Raw genomic sequence first — 22,471 nt, 5'->3', positions numbered from 1 at the left:
CCTCCGGACTAAAAATCTACTCAGCAGTTTCTTTAACAGTTTCATAGCATCAAAACTTTTTTTTTTCTTACCCAAGTCTCAATTTTAGCTGCACAGACGCTCCTCCTCATCGAAGAAATGTTCCCGGGAATTTTTCCCCGATACTGTGCTAAGCATGATGGTATTTCTGATGTTGTTGTTCTCATTGCCTAGCGCACGTAGCTGGGAGGGGTGATCAGGACACAGGACAGTTGGAACTGTGTATCATGCTCCCTGTCACCTCCTTTCAACCAACAAGATGGCTGCCCCCATGGAATCACAAACATTTGCCTGTTCTTTTAAACCGGGGTGGGGGGGCTGGTAAGATATTATACTACCTATCTATTTTAATTAACACAACTAATGTAACTTAATGACAGTATGTTTGTTTAGGCTGAAATTCCTCTTTAATCTGCTTGCATAATGCATATTACTATATTTGCGCTACATGTCCTACGAAAATGTGTAATTATCTGTAAAATTTACTTGCGCAGCCTGTGCAAAGCAACTTTAGTGAATCAACATCATTCCTTTTTTTTTCAAACTCAGCCATGAATGTATGACCCAATGTCATGACCAACTTCATTGTCACATTCTTGTCTGGGGCTTTTGTTTGCATCATGGTTTGGGAACAAAACTGCAGAAAAAAGGCCATGGCCGAACTATTTAAGCTAGAAATGATCCTATCACTAAACCACCCTACCCTGGCACAAAAACAATGATAGATAATGTTCTTTCATTGTTGGTACTACCATCACAACACCTGTCCTCTCACCTTCCAACATTCACACCATTCATTCATTCAGTTTAAGAAGGCAAACTTCTGTTTTGCATAGCATTTTAGTAAGGAGGCCTTTTGAATCCCTTACACACTCCTCAGAGCTCTGGTCCACCACAATCTTGCTGGGCAAAATGTAACTTTGGGTGTTTGAAGTCCTACTCCATACAGCGACATTAATCAATGCCATGAACTGGGCAGCATGGTGGCATAGTGGTTAGCATTCGAATTTCAGCCAGAGCACCATTTGCACAGACTTTGTAAATAATAATAATAATGCACTGATGAGGATCAACCAACCCAAAACAGTCTGTATGCATGTGTGATTAGTTTGGCTCTGTAATATTTACAAGCTGATTCATCATTGCATTCCGGCGGTTCTGGGGGCGTGTTTAGCTATCAAGGACAACAAAGAGATGATTTACGTATTAAGCAGTGATGCACTTTTGGGCTAAAAGCCCTCCGTATACTTCCTGGAAGTCCATGCTCCGCGTCATCACTCCGACCTCTACGCGTCATCATGACGGCCAGCGTGACAGTCCTGCGCTAGCGCGGTTTGCTAACTCTAAGTCGCCATTGGGACTGGGAGAGGAGCCAGGAGGACACTGGGGGACCTAGCGCCTACGGTGGGCTGGAGAAAGCCCCAGGTAAGTACCAATTTCATTTTTAATGACTGCTCAGGGTCCCTTTAAGAAGGCAAACTTCTGTTTTGCAGAGCATTTTAGTAAGGCCCCTTACACACTCTCAGGAGTTCTGGGCAATCTGTAACCATTCATTCATTCTTTGTCTCACCTCTGGTTTCAAGTTTGACTCAGATATGAATATACAGTATCTATTGTACACATTTTCTCCACTTTTCTTTAATCACTGCTTTTTAACTTCTGCATTTCCTCTTCTGCCTCATCATATTCTTGGTCAACTATATTTGTCACTTCCCTCACCCATTCCTGAATACTGTGGGCCCCTGTATTTTTCAAATTTTTTTACTTCCAATCTTCCAATACTCCCAATCTTCCAATATTAGTGGTTGCTTTGGCTATTTTGTCTAGTGAGATGTACCACCTAGCTAAAGCTTTATACTGTATTAATTGTAACTGTCTGTTTTGTATAAACCATGTGTTCTGAAAAATCTTTGACCATTAAATAGAATCGGATTGGCTTTTAAATTCTGATTCCCTTCTTTTTTTTTTTTTTTTTTTTTTTTGGCTAAAGGATGGGAGTTCCTATAAAGGGAAGATCCAAGCTTAAAAAAGAAACCAGATCTACTTACCTGGGTCTTCCTCCAATCCCTGGCATCCTATCTGTCCCTCACTGCAGCTGCGCTCCCAGCCAGTGGCTCGGGGTCTCCTCCATTGCAGATGCTGACCTCGCCCTCCTATTCCTAGCCTTCCTACAACATTGCAAGGGCTGAGTGAACTTGTGAATTTTTAACCTTTAAAAAAACTTGAATATATAAAAGATAGGCTCCAGGAGAGGGCTGCATTAATATTTGTATCAGAATATTCTAATTCCACCGATAATTTTTCCAGAATTTTCTATCCTCTAATCGAGTATTTTAGAAAGGTGTATACTGACATAGCATCTTTTTGTATCAGAAGCTGCTAGAACTTCCTCTCTCTTGTCCTGCGTTTCTTTTGTCAAAAACTTAAGAAATTTCTGTTAAAGTTCTCATCTATCCAGGACATCTTCATCCAAAGAAAAATAAGCTCACTGCAACGAGATGTCTTTTTCATGTCATCACTTCTGCAGAGTGATCTTCAGTTCTAATAAGGTGTCTGGGATAAAAGAACGGAATGTTCTACAGCTTGAGTCTGCTAGTGAACAGCAACCATGGCATTGCCTCTAATAGGATGAAGCACCAGTCCTACTGTTTACAGTGTGTTATTTTGTTACATCAGTAAGGTTTTAAATGCTAAATGTTGATTGACAACACTTCATATGGCATGATATTGTTTTATTCCACACTGTGGAATGGTATTACTGTGTTTCTTAATATTAATTTCTGTATTTTGGATGGATAAACATTTCAAGTTAGTTGTATTGTCTGTGTGTGATCTCACTGGCGAATCACATGCTTTCCTTTAACCATTTCCTGTCTCTATGATGTGAATATAAGTCTCTGTACTCTCCTCCCTACAGAATCTTAGATAACTGTAATAAGCGGCGGGGATACTGCCGCGGCGGATAACGGCATGTGCGCTGCTGCCGCATATCAGCCGGCGGCGGTCCCTGCCTCGCAGCCATGCAGGACGCCTCGGTCGGGTTCTTCGGCTGCGCACAGATTTAGAGCTACGCGCGCGTGCGCCCAGAGGCAGGACCTTTATACTTGAAGAAGGGTCAGCTGACTCGCATGGAGAGCTCGCGGATTGGCTGGGCTCGTGGGCGGCGCTGGTGAGTGGTCCTCAGCATTTAAGGATCTGCTTGTCAGTCGCTCCTTGTCTGCTGTTGCGAATACTTTGTGTTAGCGCTCAGACCTTTGATAGCTATAATTATAAACTATTATTGTGTTATTGATTTTCTGTGTTGACCTCCTGCCTGTACTTCCGACTATTCTCTGCCTCCTGATTCTGTACTTCGCTATCTGATCTGTTGCCGATTTTCTGCCTGTACTCCTGACCCTGATTTGTGCCTTCTGATTCTGTACCTTATATGCCCGACCCGTTGCCGACCTTAGCTTACACTTGACTACAATTAGCCTGACGATTCTGTACTGCTGCTGACCGATCCGTTGCCGACTTTGCCTGTACGACCACTCTGTTAGTGATAGTCCCTACAGCCAGGGGGCTATCACATAGGAGTACTCCTGTATATTGTGCACCTAATCACCTGTGATCACATTCTATTAAAGTACTGATTTTGTGCTAGTGAGCCTTCCGCTGATCTACTATCAGTAAGATACTGATTACTTCTCTCAAGTTATATATCTGCATTAGTGGTAATACTGCAGATCACCACATAATCAGATATTTGTGCTCTCGCTGACACACACCATTACATAACAGCAGACTAGAATGTCTATGGATGCTCTGTGTACCCAGGTCGAGGCCTTGACGGCGGCAGTAAATGTCTTAACTACCACGGTCAATACGCAGCAGACGCAAATTAATCAGTTGTCTGAGGCGGTACGATTGCTACAGGCCCCACCAGTACCAGGGCAATCCCCTCTTGTTGTGGAACCCAGAATGCCTCTCCCAGAGAGATTCTCAGGTCACAAGTCAGACTTCAGCAATTTTAAGAATCGTTGTTTGTCATATTTTGAGATGCGACCCATATCTTCAGGTTCAGAGAGTCAGAGGGTAACTTTTATTAAAACTCTCACTGAGGAATGGGAAGAAGCCTTCACGACTTTAGCTTAGGGTAGTCTCTATAGCACTCACATTGACGTCTCATTGAGAATCCTCCATAGAACTTATTTTACTCCTCTACAACTCCATCAAATTGACTCTGGCAACTCTAGGTCATGTTTCAGAGGCTGCCATGCAGATGACTCTCTATGGTTCACATTTTTTGAACCTGTCCTAAAGCTGACAAACTTTGGCCCACAATTAATACCCTTTTCACAAAAGTCTTTGGTAGAGCTATCTCTAAGGACTCTTGAACTCTATTATTAGGCCATAAACCCTCCCATATGACCCGACCGGAGCATAGGCTTACACAACATATTGCTAATGTTACTAAGGCCCACATTGCAGCTTCCTGGAGGTCCCCACTTTTATCTTTTCAAAACATTATGAGAAACATAGATTCAACCAAGGTCTCGGAGCGCATCAATGCAGGGATAGATGACAAGTCAGAAAACTTGGCTGCCGTGGATAACTTTCAGGGGTTGGTCTGGTTCGCACACCTAGACCCTTTTTAACTACCTTCTCTTTCTTTCGGGAACCCTAACAACCCTAACTTCCTTAAGCTTATATAACCCTCTATAGTTATTAATAGCTGCACCCAAACACATACACATGAGACCGCATTTCTACTTAACCCTAAATGTTATCAATACCATCTGATTACCTAGGCAACAGCTACTGGAACCTTTACCCTGGATTCCACACTCTGTATCACCTTAATTAGCTACTGCTATAATAATAATTTTGTTATTCTTTTTGGCTTTCAATTTAACCTCTGTTATTATTTATGTTTTATATGACACTTGGTATGCTTATTTACTGGGACCTACGTGTCCTGTAAGGTGGTCTTGTAATTTTTTGCCTACCTGTTGTTATTTATGCTAAATAAAGAGATTTTTGACACCTAAAACTCTACTCTCTGGAGACTCGCAGACTTGGGCCTACAGTCTGCCAGAGGGTCATGAGGCACTGTCATCAGTGCAGGAATTTTTTAAAACCATGGCGATAATTTATGATGACCCAGATGTCGCCATCACAGCTGAAAGGAAGTTAAAAACTCTCCGGCAGGGTAACACTGTGGAGACCTACGAAGCGGAGTTTAGGAGGTGGGCAGTTTCGGCTAGATGGGGACAATTTGCATTGTTGGATTGTTTCTTGACGGGTCTATCGGATCCGGTGTCAGATGTGATGATAAGTCATCCTGAGCCCAAGACAGTGGATGAAGCGATCTCTTTGGCGGTTAAAATTGATCGCCAAATCCGCTACCAGAAGCAAAGTAGGTCTAGGGTCCCTACTAAAACTGTTCCAATCTCCGTTTCCCCTCCTGCTCCTCTAAATGAACCGATGCAGATCGGTCATTCGAAACTGCCAGAGTTGGAAAAAAAACAGGAGAAGGGAGGAGGGTCTGTGCTTGTACTGCGCTGAGAAGGGGCATCTGTTACAAAATTGTCCAAAGAAGTCGGAAAACTTCTCCGCCTAGGTGTAGTTAGAGGTACTACCCTAGGCGAACCAGTTATACCTCAATCTGATAAAAGACTATTACTACCATGTTCTATAACTTGGGGAGAGCAAGTTTTAGCTACCCAAGCATTTGTAGATTCAGGCTCAGCAGCTAATTTTATAGATTTTGATTTTGTCCAAAAATGGGGGATTCCTATTATACCCTTGGATAGACACATTTTTGTCACTGCAGAGGATGACTCCTCTTTACAGGCTAGACAGCCCCTCTCTCAAACTCCTGTTCTTTCATGTCATGTGGGGGTGTTACACAAGATGGAAATGCAATTCTATGTCCTGAAAATGGCAACCTCTACTTTTATTCTGGGTATGCCTTGGCTATGCAAACACTCTCCTCAGATCGACTGGAGCTCTGGCCAATTGTTAAGCTGGTCTCCTTATTGCCATCATCATTGTATCAAGAGAGTTGCTGTATGTGCCACCAAGATACAGGTAGAGGGTGTTCCACCTCAGTTTGCAGATTTTTCTGATGTTTTCTGTCCTAAATCTGCAGATAAACTTCCTCCACATCGGAGTTTTGATTGTCCAATTGAACTAAGGCCTGGTACTATGCCTCCCAGAGGTCATCTTTATAACCTGACAGGTCCAGGAAAAGTCGCCATGAAAGATTATACTAAGGAGAATCTTGCTAAAGGCTTTATCCAACCTTCTAATGCTGGGAATACACGGTTCGTTTTTGCCTTCGTTTAAACCTTCGATTCGTTCGGTAAACGAATCGAGTGTTGAAAACGTATGTGAAAATAGTCATAATCTCATTATAGTTTCGATTAATAGACCCCAAAAACGAACGACTAGTGATCGAACATGTTTGATATTATCTCTCTTTATCCATCTAATCGAGCCATTGGTAGGCTTGATGGCTGTTCAGATCGATTATATATTCGTTTATGCTAGTCCGTCCCTGTAAAAAGGGATTTTCGTTTCGTTTCTTTGCAGCCTTCGATCATTGGAAAAACGAAACCATCAGAATCGAAAAAAAAAACGAAACCGTGGGTGGTGATATTAACCGTATGACCGATTATTTCGGGATCGAAAAGGACAAAAGGCACAATCGAAACGAAGGTTTAAACGAAGGCAAAAACGAACCGTGTATTCCCAGCATAAGTCCCCTGCAGGGGCAGGATTCTTTTTTGTACAAAAGAAAAATGGTGGGTTACACCCAGGTATTGATTACAGGGAATTAAATAAAATCACGGTGAAAAATCGCTACCCACTCCCCTTGATTGACGATTTATTCTCACAGATCACCAACGCCAGCATTTTTTCCAAACTGGACCTAAGGGGGGCATATAACCTTGTTCACATCCGCAAGGGGGATGAATGGAAGATGGCGTTTAACACACCCAATGGGCACTACGAGTACCTCGTTATGCCCTTCGGGTTGTGTAATTCACCTGCGATTTTCCAGGAACTGGTTAATTACATTTTTAGGGAAGTGTTGGGCCGTTTTGTTCTAGTTTATTTCGACGATATATTGATTTACTCGAAAAATTTATCTGAGCATCGAGACCATGTTAGGTTTGTTCTACAAAAACTTCGTCAAAACAGTCTCTATGCTAAACTTGAAAAATGTATTTTTGAAGTGACTGAGGTACCCTTTCTTGGGTACATCATTTCTACCTCATGTCTGATCATGGGCCCAGAAAAGGTCTCTGCAGTGCTGGAATGGCCTTAGGTCACATGGCTGAAGGCACTTCAGAGATTTCTGGGTTTCGCAAATTATTATAGGAAATTCTTTAAAGGTTTTTCCTCAGTGTTGTCCCCCCTTACTGACCTCACTAAGAAAGTGGCTGACACCTACAATTGGTCGAAGGAGGCTCATGCTGCTTTTTCTTTATTGAAAAAATGATTCTGCTCCACTCCTATTCTCCGTCATGTGGATGTCAGCTGTCCATTCATTGTGGAAGTGGACGCAACCGAAATTGGAGTAGGAGCAGTTTTATCCCAGTATTCAGGGTATCAGGGCCGACTGCACCCCTGCGCTTTCTTTTCTTGCAAGTTTTCCCCTGCAGAAAAGAACTACTATATTGGGAACAGGGAGTTGTTGGCCATTAAGTTGGCTTTTGAGAAGTGGCGGCACTGGTTGGAGAGGGCTGAACACGTTATCAAGGTGTATACTGACCATAAGAACCTGGAGTACATTGAGGGGGCCAAAAGGCTCAATCCGAGACAGGCTCGATGGTCCCTATGTTTCTCCAGGTTCCGATTTATAATTACATATAAACCAGGGAACAAAAACGTTAAGGCTGACACTCTATCCAGGTCTTTTGAGTCTGAATCTGTTCAATCCTCCAAACCCGTAAACATCTTGCCAGACAATGTTGTGCTTGCCGCCACTGAAACTCAAGAAAACCTTATGGTCGTCCTGGAATCTTTTCAGCAAGATTCCCCAGAGGGAAAACCTGAGGGAACATTATTCGTGCCTCTGCATTTGCGGCTTCAAACTCTACAATTGTTTTATTGCCACAAAAATGCAGGTCATCCAGGTGTAGCTAGGACACAAGAATTGCTGTCAAGATGTGTCTGGTGGCCTTCTATGGGACAGGATTGTAGGGATTTGTAAGGATCCTGCACCGTCTGCGCTAAAAGCAAACCTTCCAGACAGGCACCCGCTGGGACTTTACAGTCACTTCCTGTACCTGAAGAGCCATGGACACATATATCCATGGACTTCATCGGTGAACTTCCTCAGTCCGAAGGTAAGACTGTCATCTGGGTCGTGATAGACCGTTTTAGTCAAATGGCCCAGTTTGTCCCATTGAAAGGTCTCCCCTCTGCTCAGGAATTGGCTGACCTGTTCATACATCACTATTTTCTGCTTGCATGGAATTCCGGAGAATGTGGTGTCGGACAGAGGGGTCCAATTCGTGTCAAAATTCTGGCGGGCATTTTGCCAACATCTGGGGATGGATCTATCATTTTCATCAGGATACCATCCACAAACGAATGGGCAGACTGAAAGAGTTAACCAGTCTTTAGAGCAGTTCCTTCGGTGTTATGTGTCGGATTCGCAACATGAATGGGCAAAATTTCTCCCGTTCGCGGAATTCGCGCATAACAATTTGAGAAACGCATCCTCTGGATATACTTTTTTTCAGGTGGTCAATGGAAGGTCACCAAAATGTTCTCCCTTGCCGGTGGTGGCCTCACCATTCCCTGCTCTGGAAGATTGGCAGGGGTCTTTGAAAAGAGTTTGGGGTTTGGTAAAGGCTAATTTAGAGAGGGTGTTTGGGGTTCAGAAGAAACAAGCTGACAAGAAACGCTCTGTGGAATGGCAGTTTGAACCAGGTGATAGGGTGTGGATCTCTACGCGACATATTGCTTTGAGACAACCCCCGGCCAAGTTGGGACCCAAATTCATAGGCCCATACCGTGTATCTGAAAGAGTTAAAGCGGACCCAAAGCAAAAATGTTTTTAATTCAAAATATTTAGTTGCACCACTCTGACACATACAAAGATAAATAAATACTCCTTCAGGCCTATGTGCATTTCAGTGCATGCTGTTCACCCTCCTCTTTGCACAACTAGGGTTATACAGGTGGCAGCCATTAGCAATTCCAACTTTGCCGGACACTTCCTACTCCACCAGTCTGTCGGATTCTGTCCCGGCAATATGAAAGGTAGGGAGGGGTTCCTCCAATAAATGTAAAATATTTTATATTTGTCATCATGCAGCTGAAAAAAAGGCTGCTAATTATTATTATAATTCAGAAAATAGATTTTATTTCTGAAATTTTGTATTTTTAATTTGGGTCCACTTTAACAATGTGACGTATAGGGTGAATCTGCCGGCCAGTATGAAAGGAGTAAGATCGTTTCATGTGTCTTTGTTAAAACCTGCTGTGCATATTGATTCCTTCTCCCCCTTCCCCCTGTAGTGATTGATGGGGAGCCTGAGTTTGAGATTGAGCAGATCTTGGATTCTCGGTGGGTGCGGAATTCGGTGCAGTACCTTGTCCATTAGAAGGGGTATGGACCGTAGGAAAGATCGTGGGTTCCGGCACATCGCCTTCATGCTGAGGAGTTGAGACAAAAGTTTCATGAGTCACATCCTGAGAAACCTTGTAAAAAGTGTCCAGAGTCCACTCCTCAAGGGGGGGATACTGTAATAAGCTATGGGGATACCGCCGCGGCGGAGAGCGGCATGTGCGCTGCTTACGCATGTCAGCCGGCGGTGGTCCCATTGTGTATCTTTTCAAATTTTTCCTTATTTTCCTTTTAAAATACATAGAAAATAAGGTATTTACTAAAAACAAATACCAGCCACAAAGCCTAACTTGTCCTGAAAAAAAACAACATATAGATCATTTAGTTGTGACAATTATTGATAAAGTTATTGCCAAAGTAATTAGAGCTGCGCTGAACTGTGAAAATGACCAGCGTATGGAAGTGGTTAATGCTGCCAAATGCCACATACTCACATGGCTGTTTACAATAGAATCAGAAGATCAGGACTGTTTTTAGGCAAAGGCAATTGAGGCATTTTTCTATGGTGATACCTGCAGGAAGGGGGCACTCTACTGCTTTTCCTAGCACACTAGGCTTTATAGAATACTTATTCACAGCTGCTGGTTCCATTAAGAAAGGGATAGATGGTAATGTTAACACCTAAATGTGCACTGCTTATTAGCATAACAAAGGAGATCTGAACATTGGTTTATGAGCTGGTTCACACGGACGTCTGCCCAGATTTCAGCAGGGTGTTGCGGTCAGCGACATTGCGTTCGAACTTTAGGCGGCTTTCAGTTGCGGACAGAGTTTTCATCCCCACGGCGGGACATTAGTTGAGACGGTTAACCGTCCCAGGACGCTACATGTAGCATCCAAGGTCGCCGAAAATGCCAGGGAAAATTGGGATCTGAACGACGGTAAAAGCCTGGAACTACATGACTGGAAGCGTTTAACGCTGAGTCCTGAACACCAGCGGTAAACGCGGGGGAAGACGCCCGTGTGATCCAGCCCTAGGCTCGTACACACATTCAACTTTTCTGCTCAACTATCATCCAAACTTGGTCTGTTGGACGATAGTTGTGCATGTGAACTTGTGACAAATGACTAGACAAGCGGCTGATAACAGGCGGTCTGCCCGATCCAACACGCAATTCAACTCACAAGACTGTTTGGCTGATACTGCAGTTGGTAACCTATCTTGAGTGCAGCCATTTTGTGAATGTCCTGCAATCGCTTGGTCGTGAGGACTTTCATTTCGTTGGGTTGGTCATGCAGAAAAGTTACACATTTGTATGAGCATTTAGGTTTGGTCTATATTGATTGTTGCAACTGTCCTGAATTTACAGGACAATATTATTATTATTATTATTATTATTTTTTAGTATTTATATAGCGCCGACATCTTCCTCAGCGCTGTACAGAGTATATTGTCTTGTCACTTAACTGTCCCTCAGAGGTGCTCACAATCTAATCCCTACCAAAGTCTTATGTCTATGTATGTATGTATTGTGTCGTGTATGTATCATAGTCTAGGGCCAATTCTTTTTAGGTGGAAGCCAGTTAACTTATCTGTATGTTTTTGGGCTGAGGGAGGTAACCGGAGTACCCACAGGAAACCCACACAGACACGGGGAGAACATACAAACTTCTTGCAGCTGTTGACCTGGCTGGGATTTAAACCGGGGGCCCAGTGCTGCAAGGCTGCTCCAATTAGAGCGCTATTATGACTTATAATATATATGATGACTAATATAATTTATTTTATAAAGTGGTCACACGCGAAGCCAGTCATAAAAGTTATAGGAAGAGTAGTTTGTTATGTGAGTTTGGCATAGTGAGTTGTATCTGATTTGGTAATAATTTGTGTATCCTTTATAGACATATTTTAAGAAACATAATTTCTGGTACACCAGCGGAAGGACTAGGTGGTCTGCAACATATGGGGCTTGATTCACAAAAGAGTGCTAACTGTTAGCACGGCCGTTTTCGCGCGAATTTTCGCATTGCGCGCGATTGCAAATTTTCGCGCGAAACGATGAAGTTTTCGCGCGCAAATGCGAATTTTACCACGAAATCAATATCGTTTTCGCGAGAAAATTCGCGTTTGCGCGCGAAAACTTTATCGTTTCGCGCGAAAATTCGCGATCGCGCGCAATGCGAAAATTCGCGCGAAAAAGGCCGTGCTAACAGTTAGCACTCTTTTGTGAATCAAGCCCATGATGTGCTTCTGTCCGCAAGGTTTAATAGCAAAGCCATTGGTGTGCCACCTCATTTATTTGTAACTTCAGTAGCAGACAGGAGTGGTGTATCTGTCTGAGGAGTGGCACCAGCAAGTCAGGGGATATTTCTCCTGAAGTGCACACACCCGTGAACTCCACTCAGCATCTCTGGATATAACCAATCGATTTGTTAATGGTGTGTAAAAAGTGAAGAATGTATGCTATGAACTTCCTATTCACAATATAGGGAAAGGGGACAAAAGTTGCCTTGCCTTTGGAACCAAAATGGTCAGAAATGGAACTGCAGTAATGATCATGTGTTTACATAGGCCTTTTCCAATGCTTTTGGCTGACATTGCTTGGGGCAACAGTCAGTGATGTGGTTGCTGGAGCCGTGTACTCCAGTGTAGATTTTATCTTCCCGCAACCCAGCTCCTATATCACACAAAGTGGCAAAACCTGCCTTGCAAGGACAGCCTGAGTGTAAGAGAGATGTAAGCAGGGGAATTAGTTCAAAGCACACATAGCACCAATGAGCCCAGTGCGGTCACATCCTCTACATTTCTGGCAGTAGCCAGGGGTGTAACTTGAAATCACTGGGCCCCCTGCAAAACTTTGGATGGGGCCCCTCGTCCTCCACTCCAACCCCCACCCCACCCACCCCTCGGACAAAAAAACAGAAATAGGAAAGTAGCTTGTTATAAGTGCCACCAATATTGGTAGCTGGCTATAGATGCCCCGGGTATAGACAGCCTGCTATAGGTGCCCCAGTATAGGTAGCCAGCTATAGGTACCGCCAGTATAGGAGTCAAGGTATGGGTCCCCCCTCATCTGCACCCCAGAACCCCCCACCACCACCATTACAGCCATGATTGTTATGCTTCTTTCCCTTTTTCCTGCCATCTTCATAAAAAAATAAATCTAATGTCTGACAAAACCTGACAAGTGTGCTCTCATGGTGATCTTTTTGGGGGAACAAGGTGATGGTCAGATCTTTTTTTTTACATCCAGTTGACAGTGAAATATACAGTGGGATGAGAAAGTTTGGGCAACTTTTTCCTGTATAAATCGTTGGTTGTTAAGATAAAAATTGTCAGTTAAATATATCATAAAGGAGACTCGCACAGTGATACTTGAGAAGTGAGGTTCCCAGTCCCTGCACTGGCCACACAGCCCCACAGCATGATGGATCCACCACAATATCTTACTGTAGGTAGCAGGTGTTTTTTTGGGATGCTGTGTTATTTTTCCTCCATGCATAACTCCCCTTGTTATGTCCAGATAACTCAATTTTAGTTTTGTTAGTCCACAGCACCGTATTCTAAAATGAAGTTAGCTTGTCCAAATGTGTTTTAGCATACTTCAAGCGGCTGTGGGCAGAGAAAAGGCTTCCACTTGCATGCAGCATCTCCCTGTGTAAAGTGCGCCGAATGGTTGAACGATGCACAGTGACTTCATCTGCAGCAAGATGATGTTGTAGGTCTTTGGTGCTGGTCTGTAGATTGACTCTGACTGTTCTCACCATTTGTCACTTCTGTTTATCCGGGATTTTTCTTGGTCTTCTACTTCCTCAATATGTTCCTAACTGTGGAAACAGACAGCTGAAATCTCTGAGACAGCTTTCTGTATGCTTACCCTAAACCATGATGGTGAACAGTCTTTGTCTTCACGTCATTTGAGAGTTGTTTTGAGACCCCCGTGTTGCTACTCTTCAGAGAAAATTAAAAGAGGGGGGAAACTTACAATTGACCCCTTTAAATACTCTTTCTCACAATTGTATTCACGTGTGTATGTAGGTCAGGAGTCACTGAGCTTACCAAGCCAATTTGAGTACCAATAATTAGTTCCAAAGGTTTTGGAATCAATAATGACAACAGTACCCAAATTTGTGCACCTGCCTAATTTTGTTTAAACAATTATTGTGCACTTTCTGTAAATCCAATAAACTTAATTTCACTTCTCAGATATCACTGTGTGTGTCTCCTATATGATATATTTAACTGACATTTTTTATCATGAACAACCAACGATTTATACAGGAAAATTATGAAAATTAACAAGGTTGTTCAAACTTTCGCATCCCATGGTATGTGTATGTAGCATAAATGTCCATTCACACTAAAAGCTGTGAACTATGTGAAAATGCTTTGTAAAAAAAATGTCTAATCTTGTTTAATGTCTAAGCTTGTTTTATTGCTATACAACAGACCACACAACAGGAGATAGAAAATCTGAAGGCCCAGTATCGCACTAAAGTAAAAGACACGTTACAAGCCAAAAGAAAGTACCAGGAAGCCAGTAAAGGTAAGTCAAATGCATTGTTGTTATACATATTATAGTTAGGTTTTTAGTTGATTTTTTTTTGAGTATTTAGTCAGTTGTTCCTATATGGCTTTCTTCCTGACACTGACCATTTCACAAATAGAAATGTATTTAACTACCGACCATAATAATTATAATCTAGTAATTAATAATAATATTGATTGATCTACACCTACCTCTTTTGTCCTTCCTTTATTTTGTACATATTTTACAATTGCATTTAATTCTTTTTAATTCAAATACCAAACAGCTATTTGACAGGTTGATTTAAACTAAGAAGTTTTAAACCAGGATGATACCATTTATTGGCTAACTAAAAATGAATAAAATTAAGCAAGCTTTCGGCCTTGCAGCCTTCGTCTGGCTTATATCCTGTTAGTTTGCAAACTGGTGGTACAGACAGCTTATATACATGCAACATCAAAAGGGAAAACAGATTTTTTTTCAAGCATAAATACATGTCATTAAGATGCTTACATTCACACAGACCATCGACCTGGGGTTAGAGGCAGTGGCGGACACAGCCAGCAGTGGGCCCCTGTGCAAAATTGTAATTGTGGGCCCCCTATGACCTGCGGCGCGTGTATGGGCGTGGCAATGACCGGATGAGGGCGGAGCTAACTGTAACTTAAAGCGAACCCGGGGTGAGGGTTTATTTCCTTTTAAACAATACTAGTTGCCTGGCGGCCCTGCTGATCTGTTTGGCTGCAGTAATAAACTGAATTACACCAGCAACAAGCATGCAGCTAATCTTCTCAGTTCTGACAATATTGTCAGAAACCCCTGACCTGCTGCATGCTTGTTCAGGGTCTATGGTTGAAAGAATAAGAGGCAGAGGACCAGCACGGCAGCCAGGCAACTGGTATTGCTTAAAAGGAGAGAAATATGTCAGCCTCAATATTATTTTCACCTCAGGTTCCCTTGAAAAGTGCAACGCAAAGACAGTGGGCCCAAGTTTTGGTGACCCTTTCCCCAGAAAATTCACATAATTGTGCAGGTTTTCTCAAGAAAATACACATATATGCCCAGAAAATACGTGCAATCATGGCGGCAGATATGCCTAGAAAATACGTGCAATCATGTCGGCAGATATGCCCAGAAAATACGTGCAATCAAGTCGGCAGATATGCCCAGAAAATACATGCAATCAAGTCGGCAGATATGCCCAGAAAATACGTGCAAACAAGTCGGCAGATATGCCCAGAAAATACATGCAATCAAGTCGGCAGATATGCCCAGAAAATACGTGCAAACAAGTCGGCAGATATGCCCAGAAAATACGTGCAATCATGTCGGCAAATATGCCCAGAAAATACATGCAATCATGTGGCAGACCTGCCCAGAACATACACCTGCTAATATAAATAAAACAAAAACATTTACTCACCTGCAGCAGCAGACCTCCTGTCCCAGCCTCCATCCGGCGCGCAGATCCCATGGGTGGTTGGGTGGATAGGTAGCCTAGTGGGTGGGTGAGTGGGTGGGTGGGTGGGTGGGTAGGTAGCCTGGTGGGTGGGTGGGTAACTAGCCCGGTAGGTAGGTAGGTAGCCTGGTGGGTGGGTTGGTAACTAGCCCGGTAGGTAGCCGGGTGGGTGGTTAGGTAGGTAGCCTGGTGGGTGGGTAGGTAGGTAGCCTGGTGGGTGGGTTGGTAACTAGCCCGGTAGGTAGCCGGGTGGGTGGTTAGGTAGGTAGCCGGGTGGGTGGTTAGGTAGGTAGCCGGGTGGGTGGTTAGGTAGGTAGCCTGGTGGGTGGGTGGGTGGGTAGCCTGGTGGGTGGGTAGGTAGCCTGGTGGGTGGGTTGGTAACTAGCCCGGTAGGTAGCCGGGTGGGTGGTTAGGTAGGTAGCCTGGTGGGTGGGTAGGTAGGTAGCCTGGTGGGTGGGTTGGTAACTAGCCCGGTAGGTAGCCGGGTGGGTGGTTAGGTAGGTAGCCGGGTGGGTGGTTAGGTAGGTAGCCTGGTGGGTGGGTGGGTAGCCTGGTGGGTGGGTAGGTAGCCTGGTGGGTGGGTTGGTAACTAGCCCGGTAGGTAGCCGGGTGGGTGGTTAGGTAGGTAGCCGGGTGGGTGGTTAGGTAGGTAGCCGGGTGGGTAGGTAGGTAGGAAGCCTGGTGGGTGGGTAGCCGGGTGGGTGGGTAGGTAGGTAGCCGGGTGGGTGGTTAGGTAGGTAGCCGGGTGTGTAGGTAGGAAGCCTGGTGGGTGGGTAGGTAGCCGGGTGGGTAGGTAGGTAGCCGGGTGGGTAGGTAGGAAGCCTGGTGGGTGGGTAGGTAGCCGGGTGGGTGGGTAGGTAGGTAGCCTGGTGGGTGGGTAGGTAGCCTGGTGGGTGGGTTGGTAACTAGCCCGGTAGGTAGCCGGGTGGGTGGTTAGGTAGGTAGCCGGGTGGGTAGGTAGGTAGGTAGCCTGGTGGGTGGGTGGGTAGCCGGGTGGGTGGGTAGGTAGCCTGGTGGGTGGGTTGGTAACTAGCCCGGTAGGTAGCCGGGTGGGTGGTTAGGTAGGTAGCCGGGTGGGTGGTTAGGTAGGTAGCCGGGTGGGTGGTTAGGTAGGTAGCCGGGTGGGTGGTTAGGTAGGTAGGTAGCCGGGTGGGTAGGTAGGTAGGTAGCCGGGTGGGTAGGTAGCCGGGTGGGTAGGTAGCCGGGTGGGTGGTTAGGTAGTTGGGTGGGTGGTTAGGTAGGAAGCCTGGTGGGTGGGTAGGTAGCCGGGTGGGTAGGTAGCCGGGTGGGTGGTTAGGTAGTTGGGTGGGTGGTTAGGTAGGAAGCCTGGTGGGTGGGTAGGTAGCCGGGTGGGTAGGTAGGTAGGAAGCCTGGTGGGTGGTTAGGTAGTCGGGTGGGTAGGTAGGAAGCCTGGTGGGTGGGTAGGTAGGTAGCCGGGTGGGTAGGTGGTTAGGTAGCCGGGTGGGTAGCTATCCGGGTGGGGGGCCCGACTCCTATCCTCCCTCCCTCCCTTCCTTCCTCACCTCGGGGGGCCCCCTCCCGATATGCGCGGCGGGAGAGCGAGCGGCAAATGCAGGAAGTCTTCAGGGCTCTCCAGGCATCCGCTAGAGGCCCAGCCGCTGAGTCTCCAATATGTCTCCAACTGGAGACATATTGGAGACTAAGCGGCTGGGCCTCTAGCGGATGCCTGGAGAGCCCTGAAGACTTCCTGCATTTGCCGCTCGCTCGCTCGCTCTCCCGCCGCGCATATCGGGAGGGGGGCCCCCCGAGGTGAGGGAGGGAGGGAGGGAGGATAGGAATCAGGGGGCCCCCCGGGGAATAAAATAATAAAAAAAAAAAAAATACTTAATGGGCCCCTGAAGAAAACGGAACTTCAGGGGCCCTCGTGTCCGCCACTGGTTAGAGGTTGTAAGCTAAGATAAGGATCCTTGTTTAACACCTGCTCACAGACCTGGAAGTTGAACTGACACAGAGGTATCGTAAATTCTTAGTTCACAAGTTCAGCTATAATGGTCTGTGTGAATTAAGGCATCTTAATGACATGTATTTATGCTTGAAAAAAATCTGTTTTCCCTTTTGATGTTGCATGTATATAGGCTGTCTGTACCACCAGTTTGCAAACTAACAGGATATAAGCCAGACGAAGGCTGCAAGGCCGAAAGCTTGCTTAATTTTATTCATTTTTAGTTAGCCAATAAATGGTATCATCCTGGTTTAAAACTTCTTGCTTTTACTGATGGCTAACACGGTACAATACCCTACTGATTTAAACTAATAAGAGGTGTATGCAAAGATTTACATCTCAGAAAGCACAAAGGGCCCTATTCCTCTGAGCCACGGAATATGTTGGCACTTTATAAATCAACAATAATAATAATTTTTACATAACAGCTGTAAAGTTGCCGCAGGCAGGGGAGCACATGGCGATTTTACAGATATTTATACAAATGATGTTGTGCTTGCAGAGCAATTAGCATAGCTCACAATATCTAGGTAATGCGCGCATTGCTAGTATACAGTGCAATACTTTACTTTAGTAAATACCGGTAAAATTACCATGCCGCTCTGTTTCACGAATATGGCCCCAAAAAAATAGTGCCTCCACCTGTCAATAAAAGCTGTACCCTGTCACACAGCTGCCAAAGCAAACAGACTGGCTAGTTAAGCTCGGTACACTACAAAATGTTTCCAATCTTGTAACTTTTCTCCTAATCAGACAAGGATCGTGATAAAGCAAAGGAGAAATATGTGAAGAATACATGGAAACTGCACACTCTCCACAATCAATACATCCTGGCTGTGAAGGCTGCTAGAATACATCATGAGCATTACTACAGTATGAGCCTGCCCAGCCTGCACGAATCCTTGCAGTACCTACACGAGAAGATGGTGGTGATCCTGTAAGTATAACCCAAGACATAAGTAACCCAGATGATTTGTTTATAAACATGATGATTGCATCTTATCACAACACAGCCAGTGACTTTTATCTTCTGTCCAGGAATGTATAGCAAGTCTTGTCTATACTGACCCGATACACCATTAGCATACACACATTAGTTATATGTTTGTTTCCTTGAAAAATAATCATTTATGTCTGGGATTGCAGTAAATTAGGACATACAGTAACTGAATATTACTCTCAGACCCTCCTATAACTTCTGTATAAGTAAGTTACCAGAATGCATTACAGTTTAAGTTTACCTGCTTATGTCATAACCCCTATGTGAAGAGTGGTGACTTTGCTTCCATCGCCCCTGGTTCAGCTAACTGCACTCTCTTAAAGTGTACCTGAGATGACATGTGACATGATGAGATAGACATGTGTATATACAGAGGCAAGCATACAGACACATGCTGTGCTGCTTTTTTCCTAAGCAGAGAACTGGGCTTCTGATTGCAAGGAATAGATAAAAAGGTCAATAGTTCATGCATTTTCCCTATGGGATGCTTTAGACAGTGCAATTGATCAGAGACAATAAAACATGAAATCTACTTTGTAAATGTTAATACATAAAATAAAAGCATGAAATATCTGAAAATGTCATTTTTAGTAGGAGAAAAGATCCAATTGTTTTTCTCAACGGTTTATTTTCATATTGGGTTCACTTGAAGTGGACAATGCCTAGTACACACTATACAATTTTCTGTTAGATTTTTCTGTTAGATTTTCTGCATAAAGGTGTGTACTACTTCCGCCAACGACGGGTCCGTCAGACCCTCTCGCTGGGTGGACATTCAGCCGCCAGTAGCAGGTGTGTATGCGCTCTCTGCAGACTGATAAGACTGTTTCTGTACAGAAGTAGTGCATGTGTACACACACCTTTAGATTATTTTCTGTAGAGACTGGTCATTATCTCTGATGCATTGTCTTCTGGTTATCTCCTGCTTAGGAGAACAATGCCTAATTGCTAGGCAGATAGATGATTATATATATAATTTCCAACATGTTGGAAATTATCTATCTGGCAGGTAAATCTAATGCTAAGCATAGACTGTTCGTTTTTTTTTTATCATCAGCGGCTCGATTGATAATATTCGACAGGTCCGATGACCTGCCGGATAGATTCCCCACTCGATCCCCAAGGACAAGCGTGGATCGATCCACTGGCTTGATACCGGCGCATAAACATGCCATGTATGCCCGGCATTACAGAAAATCTAAAGGTAGCCATACACTGGTCAATTTGTCATCAGATTGACCAACAGATAGATCCCTCTCTGATCGAATCTGATCAGAGAAGAGGTATGGCAGCCTTTACTGCAAACAGATTGTGAATCAATTTCAGCATGAAACTGATCACAATCTGTGGATTGTTCTGTCAGCGTTTGCGCAACGATTTTACAGCAGATTCGATCACAGTGATCGAATCTGCTGTATATCGGCGGGAAAATCGTTAGGTGTATGTGCCCCTTAACAGAAAATTGTATGGTGTGTACCTAGCATAACACCACAGGTTGGGGGAAGGAATTATAACACAACACAGTCCCAGGAGAGGCACAACCTGCAGTATGATAGATACTCCTATAACACTTGTGTACACTGGCTTAGAAACACTGGCCAAACACAGGTTCAATGACTAGTATTTGGGGGTAAAAAAGTGGTATTTCTGTGCGACTTAAAGAGAGTCTGAAGCGAGAATAGATCTCGCTTCAGACCTCATATATAGCAGGGGCACGTGTGCCCCTGCTAAAACGCCGCTATAGCGCGGCTTAACGGGGGTCCCTGTCCCCCCAAACCCCCTCCGTGCAGCGGGGGAGCGCTTCCTGGTTTGGGCAGGGCTAACCGCCGCAGCCCTGCCCCATGCGCGTCTATCAGACGCGTATCTCCGCCTCTCCCCCGCCCCTCTCAGTCTTCTTTCACTGAGAGGGGCGGGGGAGAAGCGGCGATGCGCGTCTGATAGATGCGCTGGGAGGCAGGGCTGCAGCCGTTAGCCCTGCCTCCAGGAAGAGAGACAGCCAGCGACCATTTTCCGACCATCTTTTGCGGGGGGTGGGTTGGGGGTGAAGGGACCCCCGTTAAGCCGCGGGATAGCGGCGTTTTAGCAGGGGCACACGTGCCCCTGCTATATATAAGACCTGAAGCGAGATTTAGTCTCGCTTCAGTGTCTCTTTAACTTGACAATATTCACTATTTTCAACATGCAGGTGGTATTGCATGCTTGTTGAGAGAGGTTTCCTTCTCCTTTAAAAAAAATATATCACTGTAAAAAAATTAGAATGGGTTCAGTTGCTGTTACACTAACTAGCTCTAAAAACATTTTTTAGCTTTAATTGAAGCTGATGGTAAATGTATCCATGTAAACTTTAGATAATTCACCTCAGGTTATTTGTAATGCTCCTTTTTGTGGGGAGGGGGTAACAGGGAATGTAATCACTAATCAATAAATTGATTGTGCACAATATCAATGTACTCACTAGAGTCAAGATCATAGGTATCTGGGAAGTCTCAAATGTGTGTGATCGAATTGCAAATACCGTATTTTTCAGACTATAAGACTCACTTTTTCTCCCATAAAAGTAAGAGGGGAAAGTCAGTGCATCTTATGCTGGGAATACACAGGTCGACCCGGCGGCTCAATTAGCCGCCGGATCGCCGCCGCCGTCCGGATCGATTCCCGCTCGTCCCCGCGGGCGCTTGCTTATCTTCCGCTCGATTCCCCACTATTGTCCGCCCACGGGGATCGAGCGGAGAATCTATCTGGCGGGTCATTGGACCTGTTGGATATTATCAATCGAGCCATCAGCAACTCGATTGATAAGCCTGCCTCGACCCCGTGTATGCCCAGCATTATAGTTCAAATATGTTCTCCTCTGCCCCCTTGTGTGTGTCTCCTCTGCCTTCCTGTGTGCATCTCTTCTGCCCCTCTGAGTCCATCTCCTCCACTCCCCTGTATGCATCTCTTCTGCCCCCCCCCCCCCCCTCGTGTCCATCTCCTCTGCCTCCCTGCGTCCGTCTCCTCTGCCCCCCTCTGTGCATCTCCTCTGCCCTCTCTGTGCGTCTCCTCTGCCCCCCCCCCCCCCCCAAGTGCGTCTCCTCTGCCCCCCTGTGTGCACAGGGGGGGCAGAGGAGTTTCACACGGCGGGGGTCAGAGGAAACGGACACACGGGGCAGAGGAGATGCACATAGGGGGCCAAGGGAGGTTTTTTTTTCCATGTTTTTTGTCCTCTAAACCTTGGTGAGTCTTATAGTCCAGAGAGTCTTATAGTCCTAAAAATACTGGTAGATTTTTTGATCTCTAAAAAAAAATTACATAGTTCAGCATGGAAAAATAGTGGTGTTTATAAAACTAGTCTGGGGGCAAAATATGTTTTAGGCATTTGTAGTGGTACTTGTATGTTTTAAAGATAACGCGTCACAAATAGGAGAGAACCAGTCATAAAAAAAGGATTCTGCATGAATCCGAATAGTCATAATTGTTTGTGCTGCGTCTTCCTTATTGTTTATATGTTTAAGCAACAAAGTTTGCTTGTCTCAGTTTCTTTATGTATGTGTCCCCAGCAAAGACATTTTGCAAGAATACCACAAAATAACAAGTCTGGTGCAAGAGGAAGTGGCCGCTGTTCATCGGGAAATTTCAAATGCTATTTCACACGTTGACCCTGCCAGAGAGTATGAACACTTCGTCGAAATGAACAGGTATACAGCTGGAAAATGACATATTTGTGCAAGTGCTGTACTGATGATTGAGCAATAAATCCATAGTTCAGCCTCCCATTTTCTGAAGCACATGATAGTAAATTTGCATTATTTAGCAATACACATGTAATAAATATATTTAGAAGTACTTGTGTGGCTCCTGCCAGGCTGCATCCAGCAGTTCTTTATTGCAAGGAGAGCAGAAGTACTTATTCCAGTAGAAAGCAGGTCACCTAAGGCAGTCCACCTCCTCCCAC

General features: G+C 44.7%; 1 protein-coding gene across 3 annotated transcripts in view; it reads left to right on the top strand.

Moving 5' to 3' along the window:
- Nucleotides 1-22,471, top strand: part of FES (FES proto-oncogene, tyrosine kinase) — a 251,416-nt gene that overhangs the window by 115,977 nt on the left and 112,968 nt on the right. For all 3 annotated transcript variants that reach the window (XM_068275262.1, XM_068275263.1, XM_068275264.1), the window contains 3 exons: nucleotides 14,037-14,133; nucleotides 18,291-18,474; nucleotides 22,077-22,214. In XM_068275262.1, coding sequence (XP_068131363.1) covers nucleotides 14,037-14,133; nucleotides 18,291-18,474; nucleotides 22,077-22,214 — 419 coding nt within the window. The remainder of the gene's footprint in view (nucleotides 1-14,036; nucleotides 14,134-18,290; nucleotides 18,475-22,076; nucleotides 22,215-22,471) is intronic.

This window comes from Hyperolius riggenbachi, chromosome 3 (genome assembly GCF_040937935.1).
Source record: "Hyperolius riggenbachi isolate aHypRig1 chromosome 3, aHypRig1.pri, whole genome shotgun sequence".
In the NCBI taxonomy this organism is placed as follows: Eukaryota; Metazoa; Chordata; class Amphibia; order Anura; family Hyperoliidae; genus Hyperolius; species Hyperolius riggenbachi.
The sequence above is the reverse complement of the archived record's forward strand: the minus strand, read 5'-3'. Positions and strand labels throughout refer to the sequence as shown.